This window comes from Dipteris shenzhenensis, chromosome 4 (assembly GCF_047967505.1).
Source record: "Dipteris shenzhenensis isolate YYH24624 ecotype China chromosome 4, Dip_SZ_1.0, whole genome shotgun sequence".
NCBI classification, from domain to species: Eukaryota; Viridiplantae; Streptophyta; class Polypodiopsida; order Gleicheniales; family Dipteridaceae; genus Dipteris; species Dipteris shenzhenensis.
Genome location: NC_141599.1, coordinates 56,289,713 through 56,304,172, shown reverse-complemented (window position 1 = coordinate 56,304,172; position 14,460 = coordinate 56,289,713). Strand labels below are relative to the sequence as shown.

The window sequence follows — 14,460 nt, the reverse complement described above, 5'->3', positions numbered from 1 at the left end:
TACATAAATCTATGTTATAAATTCACTTTATAAATTAAGTCAAAATGGAAAATGTTATTTAAAAATTTATAGGAAATAGCACTAAATTCATTTATACATATTCTAGCTCAATACAGCTACCTGCTCGAATCTAGTTTATATTATGTGGATTAACATAATATTAAAATCATAATGCTATTATTATTAATAGAACTTTAAATTTATAAGACTATGAAAATAGAATTGATTTTTTCCATAAATTTGCATAATGAATGGTTATGCCTTTCTTAGATATAATTAGGAAAAAAAGAAAAAAAAATAAAGATATTGCAAAAAAATATGTAGAGGTACTTCATAATTAAAAAGTAAAAAAAAATCAAGATATTGCAAAAAAATATATAGAGGTACTTCAGAATTATTCTTTTTGGAAATTAATGTAATTATTTAAAATATAATTTGGTTCTTCAACTACTTATTAATAAAATATCATTCTTGATCTTTAATCTAAAGAAAATAAAATGAAATCTTATGTCATCTATGCGTTATAAAATATGCAACCTTATAATTTTTAAAAACTTGTTGATTAAAGAAATTGCATTACAATTCACAAAAGTGCCACATTGCAAATTTTAAAAGCAAACTTTATTGGCTACAATAAAATATAAAATACAAGCGTTGCAGTATAAAGGTTTGGATTGACATAAAATTGGGAACAAATCCGAGTAAGGCTTTGTTGGAGTTGCATCCAAAAGAAAGTTTCATCTCTTTGAAGCGTGTGACGTGTCTTGAACAGTGTCATTTCTCAGGCTAGGTTTTTGGGGCTACACAAATACCGCAGAATCATCTAGGCAGCGATGGCAGGTCGGAATTTCTTCTCGCGTGTTCTTCAGTACGTCGCGAATGAATTGATAGTTGAACGCCTCGCTAATAGGTATGTATGGGGACACATACCAGGTAAGAGGAGAGGGGTGGGGGGTGCGTGCGGGCGGGAAGGAGAGAGACTTAGGGAGATCCCAAATTTCCAATTTGCAAGCTTTGCGTCTTTCGATCACTTAATTTCTGCTATCTAATAAACGTCAACTGTGGACCTTTTCGATAAAACAGTCACTCGTTTCAGAGGTTTGCCGTGCGATCAGCAAAAACAATCGAGGATTTGGGCCAGAAAGGTAATTCCATGCATCCTTTGTTTTCAATCGCCAAGGACGAATTTTTCGTGATCTCCTGAATAGGCTTATCATCTAGACTCAAAACTCGGACAGACGTATTTCTTTACCATCGCGTCGATAGGCTTATCATCTGGACTCAAAACTCGGACAGACGTATTTCTTTATTATCGCGTCTACTATTTGCGCCCAGTTTCATTCCCGTTTCATAAGTATAACTGGAATATTTTGAATCAGCATTACACACTGTCTTTCATAAACTGTCGTAAATATCAGAGAACAACGAAATGGGACTCGTTCCTTTCAATAAATGCAGGTGTAGGTGTCGGTAGACTGTACGAACCACACGTGCGAGATGGCTCAGCAATTAATGCAGTAAAAAGGCTGAAGTTCTGCAGCACTTCACGATTCTCTGCAAAAGACACGTTGAAATGCTGATTTCCTACGCAAGGAAGCAAGTTCTCGTGATGGAAATACTTGAGGAGGCCATAGGTGCTCACGAATGTGTAGAAAACCAGCAGACTAGCAAGAATGAGGGCTCAAGAGGCTGCCAAACAGCTTGGAAAAGCTGTCAATGGTTGAGGGAATGGATTCCCGACGTGCTCTAAAGCCTCCAAGATCCGGTGGAGAGAAGCCGGGGGTGTGGGTCGAGGAACCACTCTGAATGTGATCCCTGCACCAAAAGACCTACAACCCTGATAGGCTGGAAAGCAGACTCAAGCAAGATGTCCTCTGTGGACCTGAGCAATCTGCCACCATCATGCACACTAAAAACCAAAGCATCCTCATGTGCATCTCGAAAGGCCAAAACCTGAAGAGAACACCGCCTCTCGCAAAAGTACCTGTCCAAGTGGAGCAAGTGAGTGGCATATCATCTGTGTCTACCCAACGTTGGAAGGGTTGCCTCAATCCGCAAGATCCTCCCTGCACTCCCTCTGAGATGTCCTGTCAATTGAGATTTGGTCTCCTCTGGAAGCCTGCGGAAAGCTTTCCATGACCCCAATGATGAGGTGGGTCCCCTCTCCCACTTGGACCATTGCATGTAGAGTGAGGCACCAAGTGGTCTGCCATGATCATCCAATATACTGTCATTCCACATGATCGGTTGCCTATCAATCTCTTCACGAGAGGAAGGAGGAATCCTCTGAAGAGTGCTCTTGAAACTGGACCATGCTTTCAGTATGGCAACCATGAGAGGGGACGAAGGTGATCTAAGGTGTGCTGTGGTGAAAATCCACCTAATACTGCTCATCCAGTCTCCTCCTGAAGAAGGTGTGCACGTCTGTATGCTGCTAATAAAAAAGGCCTTCCACGGTTCCCGCCCTGGCATAAGTCCCCGCACCACCATCTTGCAGAGTAAAGCTCTGCATTGTAAATCTGGATCAATAATTTTGAGACCCCCTTCCTGTGTAGGGAGGATGAGGGTCTCCCAAGCCACTCTGGCTAGCGCATCTGCTGTGCCATCAAGCCCACTCCAAAGAAAATTTCTGATCGGTCTCCTGAGGTGAGTGATGCAGTCCCTAGAACGGCACCAGCATGAACAAACAAACGAGGCCGTGACCAAGAGGACCTAGTTGACCACCACAACTCTAGAGGCAAGATCTAGCTTGGTTGGGCTCCAAAAAAGGAGCTTCCTCCTGATGCTCTTTAACACGGGAGCAAACTGCTATGTGGAAGAAAGGGAAAACGATCTAGACGGTCCCCTTCTGTTCGGAGAGGAAGCAGTCCTAAGCCCCTCAAAAAGCAGAAAAAGAAGCATCGACGGAGATTCCGAGTTCTAGCCCATCCTCTTCTAGTTTCTCTTCCTAATCTTCTTCCTCCTCATTCAGTTCTTCTTCTACTTCCCCATCTCGAGAGTGCTCTTCATCTGAGCGTAAGAGCCGAAGATCCAGATCAAGAAGAAGAGATTTCAAACAAGGTGGCAAGTCTATTAAATTTACCACTTTTGATGGTAAATTTGGGGTAAGCGACAAGGCTGTGAATTTTATTTGTTAGTTCGACATCGCTTTTTAGACATGGCATTACCGTGAAAGGTCAAAGTTAAAGATTGTGAGCTTGCATCTCACAAACAATGCGTTTGCATGGTGGGGAGCACTTCTAGTGGCAGATGATGCTCCCAAGACATGCCGAAGAATTTCTATGATGATGTGCACACCACTTGGGAGATGTGATCATGACAGCCGCAGATACTGTTGAGTCCTACAACTAGAAGTTCTTTTCCGCCTATCTCCAGATCACTCCTTTCAAAGACATTTCAGAAAAGTCTGAGCTTCACAAGTACCAGGTTGGTTTGCAGCCCCATATTTAGACTCAAGTGAGCATCGAGCGCAAGATAAAGTTACGAGACCTAATGAATTCAGCCATCATAGTTGAAGCAATGAAGGCGGATTTGTTGCAGTTCTTGGCTGCCTCTAAAGGCGAGGATGGAGACATCACCACGAGAAATACGGCCGTGACAGTTCCAGGAGAGAAACAGCCCCAATTTCAAAAGCTGAGGGGTTTCTTCAAGCCCTATAAAGGGAAGTCAAAGTTTCATCTAGAGCAGATCGAGACCTTCTGAATGGAGGGTAAGTGTTTCCACTGTGGAAAAGAAGGGCATATGGCTGCCAGTGCCCCAAAAAGCCTCTGGGTTTTAGGGAGCAGAAAACGCCAAGAGAACCGCCAAAGCCCACGGCGGGAGGAATTTCAGATACGTTGGGGAGAACAACAGAACTAGAAGATTGAGAGCTTTGCCTCGCTTGGGGTAAAGTAAGAGACCAGATTGCGTTGATCCTTTTTGTTCCAGGAGCTACAGACAATTTTATATCGGAAGATCTAGCTCTGAGGCTAGGAATCAAGACTGAAGAATTGGGATTATCCCTAGATGCGGAGCATGTTTTTAAAGGGGATCCAATCAAAGTCACTCCTTTGATTGGAAAGCTCAAAATTCATGTACATGATTATGTGGACCACGAGGAGTTGTATGTTTCACCCCTCAAGCATTATGATTCTATCCTGGGTATGCCATGGTTCCACCGAAAAGTGGTGCACATTGATATCAAAGAAAGAACTCTCAGCTTCAAGCACCGGGATAGAGGCGAGACAATTCCAATTGTTTCCAATATTTATAGGATCGATAGGCAAAAGAGAGAATACAAAGAGTCAATGATAATCAGCTGTCACGTCAGCTAGGATAATGGGAAAAGGAGTACAAGGTACAAGTACCTAGACCTAGGACTAAGTGTCCTAGGTGTCACATAGGATTAAGTGTCCTATGTGGCCTAAAAGGCACTAACACTACAAGTGCCTATATTTATGCCTACAAGGCACATACCATGGCCTATAGGGCATCACTAGAACCACGAGGAGATGGCCTACAAACCCCCCTCCAAGGGATGGGCTGAAGTATTCTGGAAACGTCTCAGAATACCTGGTATTTTCTGGTCATGGTGGCACATGTTCATCTAAAAGGATATAGCCACCTATGAATATACAAGGGATGTCAGATCATGTAACAAAGGGAACCGAGTGTAAAGCCTGTCGGAAGACTTCGAACTTGGGACGAGGAAGTGCCTTTGTAAACATATCTGCTATGTTGCCCTCTGTGGGAAGATAGGACAACTGTATGTCTCCTACTGACAACCGCTCCCGAACATAATGATAGTGAACTTCAATATGCTTGGTACGCGCATGAAACACTGGGTTACGCGCAAAGGCCAAAGCACTCCGGCTGTCAGTGTAGACAATAGTGGAGGATGTCCGGGGAATACCAAGATCTGTAAGTAACTGTGGAAGCCAAACACACTCTACTGTAGCGGTGAAAGCTGCCCTGTACTCAGCCTCACAGCTAGATGTGGCAATTGTTGGTTGCTTCTTGCTGAGCCAAGAGATACATGAATTGCCAAGTAGAAAACAATTGCTAGTATGTGACACTTTGGTGTCGGAACATCCTGCCCAGTCACTATCCGTGTAAGCATGCATGGTAAGTGAACCCTGATCACCATAGAAGAGGGCTAAATTCTGAGTGCCTATGAGATATCTGAAGACTCTCTTCACTGCCTGCCAATGCTGTGAACTGGGCATGTGCATGAATCAGCTGAGCTGAGATACTGCATACTGCAAGTCGGGTCTGGTGTGACATAAATAAATAAGGCATCCAACAGCTTGCTGATAAAGAGTGATATCACATGGTGGGCTCCCATCATGAGCTGAGAATTTGAAGCCAAGGTCTACTGGAGTAGAGATTGGCTTGCAATCTTCGAACTGAAAACGATCAAGGAGCTGTCCAATATACTTGGACTGTGACATCATGATACCCCCCTCAACCTGAGCAAACTGAATGCCCAAATAATAATGGAGCTGTCCCATGTCTGACATGTCAAAAATCTGTTGCAAATCAGCCTTGAAAGCTGCAATTTGCTGAGTATCTGGGCCCATGATGAGCATATCATCCACATATAAAATCAGCACTAAAAAATCAGATCCACTCCCACGGACATAAAGAGTGGGTTCTATGGGACTACTCTGAAAACCAAGGGATAGTAAGTGTGCATGAATTTTGGCATACCATGCCCTGGGTGCCTGCTTCAAACCATAAAGGGCTTTTCTAAGCCGGCATACCTTATTTTCAGAATTAACAACCTCAAAGCCAGGAGGTTGTGTGACATATACTTCTTCCTGCAAATCCCCATGAAGAAAAGCAGTTTCGATGTCAAGCTGGTGCACTTGCCAATGATGATGGGCTGCAATGGCAATGCCACATCTAATGGTAGTAATCCTTGATGTAGGAGCAAAGGTCTCCTCAAAGTCAATGCCTTGTTGTTGGGCATACCCTTTTGCAACAAGACGGGTTTTGTGGCGATTTATACTGCCATCAGATTTTCTTTTTAATTTGTAGACCCACCGGGTTCCAATGGCATGCTTGCCGGAAGGGAGATCTACTAATTCCCATGTCTCATTTTTAGCAATGGAATGTAACTCAGCTCTCATTGCATCCATCCACTCTTTGCTGTCAAAAGCATCTTTATGGCACAGAGGCTCTTCATTGCAAGCTATAGCAAGGAGTGCAAACTCAAGAAAGTGACCATGCAGTCTATTCCCTGATCTTGTCCGGGCAGCAAAAGACTGATCTTGTTTGCTGTCCCTCAATGTATCAAGAAGCCATTTGGGAACTTGCCTTTGTTGTCTATTGACAGCTCTTTCTTCAATGACTGCATCATAATAGTGGGATTATTTTGTGCCGGAAGAGAAACCTGCAAATCTGCATGAGGTAGTGGCTGATTATTGCTTGGTGGAGGGCCTGGAGGAGGCTCATGTTGCTGGTCAAAGTCCTCCTCTGAGGATGGCAGAGGTAACCAAGATTCAAAGGCATCAAACATGTCAACATCTGGCTTAGCTTTGCAGTCCACAAGAGGAGAAGCTGAATGTTCAGCAAAGATTACATCTCTACTGACAATAATCTTCCCAGTATTTGGTTGGTATAACCGATACCCTCTGCTCACGTGGCTGTAACCAATAAATATGCATTTGATTGCCTTGTCATCAAGCTTATGTCTCAGCTGAGATAGTACATGAACATATGCAAGAGACCCAAAAACTCTCATGTGTGAAAGTGAAGGCTTCCTGCCTTTCCGTGCTTCATAAGGTGTAACAGTCTGCAATGCCCGTGTAGGTGATCTATTCAGCACATAGTTGGCACACATCACTACATCAAGCCAAAATTCATTGGGCAAAGACTTGGCCTTAAGCATGCATTTGGCCATCTCCATTGTGGACCTGTTTTTCCTTTCAGAAACAGGATTCTGCTGAGGAGTGTAAGGAGTAGTGCATGAGTGACCAATGCCTCGTGAAGACAGAAATGCATCAAACTCCTTTGACATATACTCTCCCCCCCTATATGTGTTGAGAGTGACAAGCTTGCATCCTGATTCATTCTCAACCATATTTAGCCACCTCTGAAAGGATGAGAAAACTTCAGCTTTGGCTTTTAAAGGATATACCCAGCAATATCTTGTGAAATCATCAATGAGAGTCATAAAATATTTGTACCCCCCAATGGCATTTGTCCTCATTGGGCCACAGACATCACTGTGCACTAGCTGCAATTTCCTTTGTGAGAGTTTTGGAGAATTCTTTTGAAAAAAAAACCGATGCATCTCACCCAAAAGACAACCCTCACACACATGTTTGGAAACTGTGTGAGTTTGAGGGTGACAAGCTTGTATCCTGATTCATTCTCAACCATATTCAACCACCTCTGAAAGGATGAGAAAACTTCAGCTTTGGCTTTTAAAGGATATACCCAGCAATATCTTGTGAAATCATCAATGAGAGTCATAAAATATTTGTACCCCCCAATGGCATTTGTCCTCATTGGGCCACAGACATCACTTTGCACTAGCTGCAATTTCCTTTGTGAGTTTTGGACAATTCTTTTGAAAAGGAAACCGATGCATCTTACCCAAAAGACAACCCTCACACACATGTTTGGAAACTATGTGAGTTTGAGGTACATCATTTGCCATCTGCTGTGAATGTAACTTTGCAAGAGCTCTATAATTCAGATGACCCATTCTCTCATGCCAAAGATGAGTTTCAGCAAGCTGTGTATCTGAAATTGCAAATGCTTCAATAGAAAGTGCAGCTGAGTGATGATCAAGGTGATAAAGCCCCTTTTGCAAAGTGCTAGTGAGAACTATGGCATTGTCATCACGAAGATCATAAACTAGGCATCTGTAGCCATCAAAAATCACTCTGAAACCTGAAGTAGCAATTGCTGAAATTGAGATCAAGTTGACTTCAATTCCAGGCACAAAGAGAACATTTGTGAAAGTGACAGAAGACTTGAAATAGATGTGAGCTGCACATCTCCAATTCCTTTTACAGCATATGAAGCATTATTAGCACATGTGACAGCCCCCCTCGAGGAGCATCAGCTAAAGAGTGAAACAACTGTGTGACATGCTTGGAAGCACCACTATCAAAGTACCAGGACTGAGCATCATCAGCAGTAAAGAGTGCATCAGCTTTGGAGGGATCAAATGAGCAATGGACAGCCCATGCCCAATCATCCTGAAGAGCATGTGCATGTGAAGCATCTGCTGGCTCATGGGATTCAATAGCATGTGAGGCATTAACTGTCAATCCTGCTTTCTTTTTCTCCGAAGCAATGCGCTTCCTGCATTTTGAAATGTCATGTCCAGGCTCACGACAATAGTTGCATCTTTTCTTCTTTGACTTATCTGCTGTATTTTTAGATGCATGGGAGGAATTGTAGCTGCTATGCACAGATTTTGGCTTACCCATAGGCTTGGACGCCTTGCCTCTTCCTATCTGCTGTGAAGCAAATGCATGATCAGGAATAATGGCTTGTCTATTAGCTCTACTTTGCTCTTCCTGCAAAAGCAAAGTAACTAGCTGATCAAAAGAATAGTGGTTTGGATTACCCATGGCCACTAATTGAAGGGTTATAGCAAACCCTTGATATGTATCTGGCAGCCCATTCAATGTGGTACTGACAAGCTGTGAATTTGGCACCACCTCATCAATGTTGGCAAGTTGTTCCATGAGGTCTTTGACCTTTGTCAGGTATGCATCCATAGAGTCACCTTCATTCATACTGACTTCCTGTAATTGCCTTCTCAAATATGCAACACGTGCTTCATTGCGAGAGAAGCCAATTTGTCCCAAGCATCCTTTGCTGTCCTGCAAGACCGGATGTGTGGAATAATGATTCTCTTGCATGATAAAGCAATACATGAATGTGCATTTGTATCTCTTGCATCCCATCTTGTCTGTTCCTGAGTTGGAAGAGTAGTAGCAGCAGTGCTAGAGGATCAGGCATCAGGAGTACCCCCTGCAGAGGAACCAGCAGTAGAGGCAACCACTGTAGCATTGGCTGGCCTCAGATAAACCCCAGAAACAATATTCCACAAATGCTTTGCAACTAGAATATGTTTCATAAGATAAGACCACATCGGATAGTTGGTGCCATCCAACTTATCATCTTCATGAAGAACGCCAAATAGATCTTGGTTGTTCCCAGCCATAGCAAATGTGATACCTTGAAAGAGACCTGAAAACCCAAAAGCCTCAAGGCTATCACTATCACTGCAAAAGCTGGCTGTCCACAAAAAAAATGACAGCAAATATCTGCAAATTTCCAACCCAAATCAAAGGGCACCCAAATATGACTGTGGCAGGCAATGTTCACTGCAAAAAATAGCAAATCTGGCAAAAGCCCCAAATTTAATGAGGGCAAATAGGCCAAAAAGAGGGCAAATGCAGAAAAGCCCCAAATTTTGCTGAAATTTTGCAAATGTGATCCAATGTACGCGAATCTGACTCAATGTCTTGCAGAAAAGACTCAATGTGTGAAAATCTGACTCAATGTCCTGTCCCAAAGTATGAACCTCAAAATGTAGGCTTTCCAAGCTGTTGAAATGTCTTGAGAAGATTTCAAACAGTGAAGGAAGATAAGGAGAGCAAAAGCCCTCAAAAGCCCCAAATTTTGAGAATACTATGCAAAGGATTTCACGCAAGGCTGTACCAAATCTCGGAGCAAATATAATGCAGGTACAACGTACGGTGAGCTGTATAATTGTACGGATGCAGAGTACGTTGGCTGTACGGAATGCATGACGAAGGTACGGAAAGCAGTACGGAGCACTGTACGATGGCGTACGGAACATGTACGTTGTACGGACAGCTGTTGTGTACGGTTGTACGGAGCAGATCCAATGTACAGTGCACAGCGTAGGTACGCTGTACGGAATAGTATGAAAGATATACGTGCAGTTATGATGTATTGAACTCAGGTACGGAAGTACTGAAGCAGTTACATACCTTTTGTACGATTGTACAGAAGGTGTATGGCGCATTACTTCTGTCGTACGGACGTCTGGTGTACGGAATCACTGGCACAGAGAAGAGTGTACGGCTATAGCAGGTACTGGTTGTTCCGTACGACAGGGGTCCTGATTGCAGGCTTGTTTGTACGTGGGTCCGTACAGTCGTACGGATGGAGGAGAAGGTAGCTGAAGGGAGCTTGTGCGAGTCAAGGAGCAGGAAACGAGTCAAATCGTGGCTCTGATACCACTGTAGGATCGATAGGCAAAAGAGAGAATACAAAGAGTCGATGATAATCAGCCGTCACGTCAACTAGGATAATGGGAAAAGGAGTACAAGGTACAAGTACCTAGACCTAGGACTAAGTGTCCTAGGTGTCACATAGGACTAAGTGTCCTATGTGGCCTAAAAGGCACTAACACTATAAGTGCCTATATTTATGCCTTCAAGGCACATACCATGGCCTATAGGGCATCACTAGAACCACCAGGAGATGGCCTACAATATTTCCATTTCTAAAGTAATAAAATCTGCAATTTCTACGTACATGGTTTTTGTCAAAAAGAGAGAGGATGAACCTCAAGTGGAGGTAAGTCCTGTGGATAAAGAAAAATTTCAGTTTCTAGAAACTTTGAAAGATCGCTTTTCAGATTCTATTTCCAGGAGAGCTTCCTCCAAAGCGGCCAGAAGATCATATCATAGAGCTCCTTCCAGGCAGTGCGCCTCCGAACCGCCCGCCTTATCGAGTGAGCGCAGCCCATATCATGGCTCAGGTACAAGATTTGCTCTCTAGAGGACTTATCAAGCCCAGTTCCTTACCCTTTTGTTCTCCCATGCTCGTAGTCCAGAAGGAGGACGGCTCCTACCGTATGTGTGTGGATTACATAGCTCTAAACAAGATGATGGTTAAGAACAAGTTTCCAATTCTAGGCATAGATGATATCTTGGACAGATTAAAAGGGGCTACGATTTTCAGTCGTATTGACTTGAAGAGTGGATACCACTAGATAAGGATTCATCCTCAAGATGTGCATAAGACAGCTTTCCGGACCACTTTTGGGCTTTATGAGTTTTTGGTGATGCCCTTTGGGTTAACCAATGCCCTAGCCACTTTCAATCGTATGATGGACAGGGTCTTCAGACCTTACAGGCACTTTACAGGTACTTTCTTTGATGACATCTTAGTCTTTTCAAAGACGGAGGAGGAGCATAAAGAGCATTTGGCCACCGTGCTCCAAGAACTCAGAAATCATAATCTCTACATCAATGCTAAAAAGAGTGAATTCTTTCTGGATGGGATTCACTTTTTGGGACAGAATTTTTTCAGGAAGGGATTCGGATGGATCCAGCCAAGGTAAAAGCTATTCAAGAATGGCCAGAACTCACCTTGGTACATGAAGTACGCAGTTTTCTTGGGCTTTGCTCCTATTACATACGCTTTATCAGACACTCTGCTGATATAGCAGCCCTCTTGCATGATTTGACCAATAAATCGGTAGTCTTCAGGTGGGGAGAACGGCAAGGACAGCCTTCACCACTTTCATAGAAAAATTAACGACCGAGCCGATTCTTATTGTTCCAGATCTGCACAAATAGGTCGATGTGGACTGCGATGCATGTGGAGAGTGTGTCGGAGCCGTCCTCCACCAAGAGGACGAGTCATAGCTTATGCTCAGGAAAGCTAGCCCCGGCTTTTTAGAAAGCTTTGCTTTCGGATTGGGGCCAAGCCTATAAAAGAAGAGCCCTTGAGCTCTAGAAAAAGAGGAGAGTTGTACTCAGCCCAAGCTTTTGTGAGCTCCAGTTGTATAAAAGACTATTCTATTGCAATAAAGACCTTTGAGGCGGTCACTCGCTTCCTTGAAGGCGCATGAGCTCCCATAGCCTCACCAAGCTCAGCCAGTGAATTCCAGCGCCTAGTCTGCATCCCTGGACTATTGCGATTAGTTCTAGAGCTTCCCTATCATGTGGCAATTGCAGCCCAGGCTTCCTATGTGCACCCCAAAGTGCTGCGATCTGTCCCATAGCCTCTCCAAGTGCTGCGATTCCATGCCAGAAGACCTTTCGTGCTGCGATCTGAGTTGCTAGCTGTATGCTATGTCCGGGGGTGTCCACAAACTGTTCCTTGAGTGCCCAGGATCAATTGCGATTTGATTGGGAAGGCGTTCCCTTGCTGCCCTTTGGAGTCCGGTCAGCCCAGAGCTCCATGAGATGCTGGAATATTATTGTAAAGGTGGACTTCGAGGTCTAGTTTCAGTTTCAAACAGCCTGGTGGAGGGACTATACAACCAGCGAATCCCTCACAGAGTAAAAATGTAGAAAACTCTTGTGGGCCAAGCCTTGCAGAAACGTGTGCGCCTCGCGACATTCACCCTAGAGCCCGAGGTCCCACGCTCCCAGGTGGAGCGCATGGTGTAGATGATATCCTGCCAGATGGCGACCAAGGTAGCCGAGGGTGGAACTGGATGCTCGCCCATCACCAGAGTACAGCGAGCAACCCAAATGTTCCATGCCATGATACTAGCTACTACCTCCCACACGCTATCCTTTGGAGGGGAATGACGATCTGGGCTATCAAGAGGGACCGCCTCATGGAGCTCTATGCTCTGAATGCTTAGACCTTGTATCTAGGAAGCTAGAGAGACCTCATTAATCTGGAATGCGTGACCTTCCTCAGACAACCACCCCAGGTGTAGTCCCTCCGAAGGCTCTGCATGCGGGTTATAATCCTAAGGGCTCCCATCCAAATCCTCACTGCGCTACGACAGCTCCAGAGGCAGTGAGGGAACATCTCCAGAAATCCAGCAGAGCAACAGTGACATTGCCCCTCCATCCTCATCTGCTCTAACCACGGGCCAACGGGCAAGCCTCCATGGGCGGCCAGTCAGAAGAACTAGGAGATCTTCCTTGGTCGCAAACTGGACCATAGATGCGTCCAAAACTTGGAACGGACCTTCTGGGACACTCTGTGGGCCACCCAATGCCTCTCCTTTGTAGGGGTCCAAATCGAAGAGTCCATCTGAAGCCTCTTGCCAATCCGAGTTGTGTAGGAAAAGAAGGGAACCTGTCCATCTGCTCGACGAGGCCGATCCTGGAGGGCCAAAACCAATCTCCCGGATCCCACTGGACCTCCCTCAGGGGCCTACCCTCTGGCGCCATCTGGGAGCGTCCTGCTCTAGGATGCTGGGAGGATCAATGTGCCACTCCTTCCCCAATCAGCCCACCACTCTGATCATCTGCCAATGAATCCCATCCAGACTCCCGTCCATCTCTGGGTCTCCCTTAGTGAGTGCCTACAATAGGCCTCCAGGCCCCACACGGAAAAAACCATGTTGCGTGTTGCCTCGCTGCATCTTCATCCTCAAGGGGATCCCAATTCGAGAAAACTGATCCAACCATTTGCTGTCCATCTACACAATTAGTTCCTCCCACCAAGACTCAGGGATGGCTAGGTTGATCTTTCTCATCCGCTGCCCTGCCCCTCGCATATGTGCTAAGGCTCCAAGCCTTGCCTCTGCCTCAATGGGTAATCTGTTCCATCTGCCAAAGGAGCAAGCTGGGCCACTGTCCCACTGTGCCCAACCAATGTGAGTCTGCATACGCCCATCCCAACCCCTAATCTTGGGTGCCAAATGAGGGGCTGATGCTTGAACTCCTTTGTGCGACGGGGCTGAGCACGGATGGTTGTACGAAATGCGTGCTCTCAGATGGATGCCACCATGACCCCTTTCACATTAACAAAAGGGCGCAATGCACCATTCATTCGGCACCAATCTGTCCCTACCCCTTCCTTACATTAGTATTAGAGCTCTGACCTTGGCACCTTTGTTTTTCCCTTCCTCCTATTTCAACTTAGCACCAACAAAACCAGCAATCGACGCTATGCAAGAAGTAAGAGAGTTGGGCACAACAAGTGACAACTTGATTCCTTTGCTGCAATCAAATCCAGCAATAGGCAATGGGGTGTAGCAATCGAAGTAAGCTATGCTTGAATATCTGACTATCGGATGCCCATAACACTCTCTCCGAACTGCCTCATTAGAGTACTGAATTGTGGCATAGGGAGGGTTGTGGAGGTGCTATACAGTACCCACATCACCAAGTCTTTGGGTCTTGAAATAGAGTCCTTCAAGGGGGCTGTGTGTAAAGGATTTGCTGTTTGCCGGTTTTGTCGCCTTGGAGGAGATTTTTGAGCATCTTCAATGTTGGAGGTCACCTTAACATTAGCTTGCCTATGTTTAGGGGGCGCTGCAACTTCAGCTTGAATTCTTGGAAACCGCGGGATCCGCATGTGCAGCCTTCACTCCCTTCTGTGTGTTGTCTGCCATCAACAACCAGCCCCCGCATCGACTATGCCACCTTATGCCCTTGTCTTTGCCACCCTTGATTACTGGCAGGACTGTCAGTGACACATGCATAGGTGCGTGCGTGCGTGTGTGCAGGTAGGTAGGTGGGTGTGTATTTATATATGTATGTATATATGTAAAGGGGTGTT

At 45.0% G+C, this 14,460-nt stretch overlaps 1 protein-coding gene across 1 annotated transcript in view; it reads left to right on the top strand.

The window, feature by feature from the left end:
- The first annotated feature begins 714 nt into the window (after positions 1-714).
- LOC147903088 (UvrABC system C protein) overlaps positions 715-14,460 on the top strand; it is a 35,750-nt gene continuing 22,004 nt past the window's right edge. The window contains exons 1-2 of the mRNA XM_087373838.1: positions 715-910; positions 1,084-1,145. Of these exons, the coding sequence (XP_087229964.1) occupies positions 834-910; positions 1,084-1,145 (139 nt within the window). The 5' untranslated portion in view covers positions 715-833. The remainder of the gene's footprint in view (positions 911-1,083; positions 1,146-14,460) is intronic.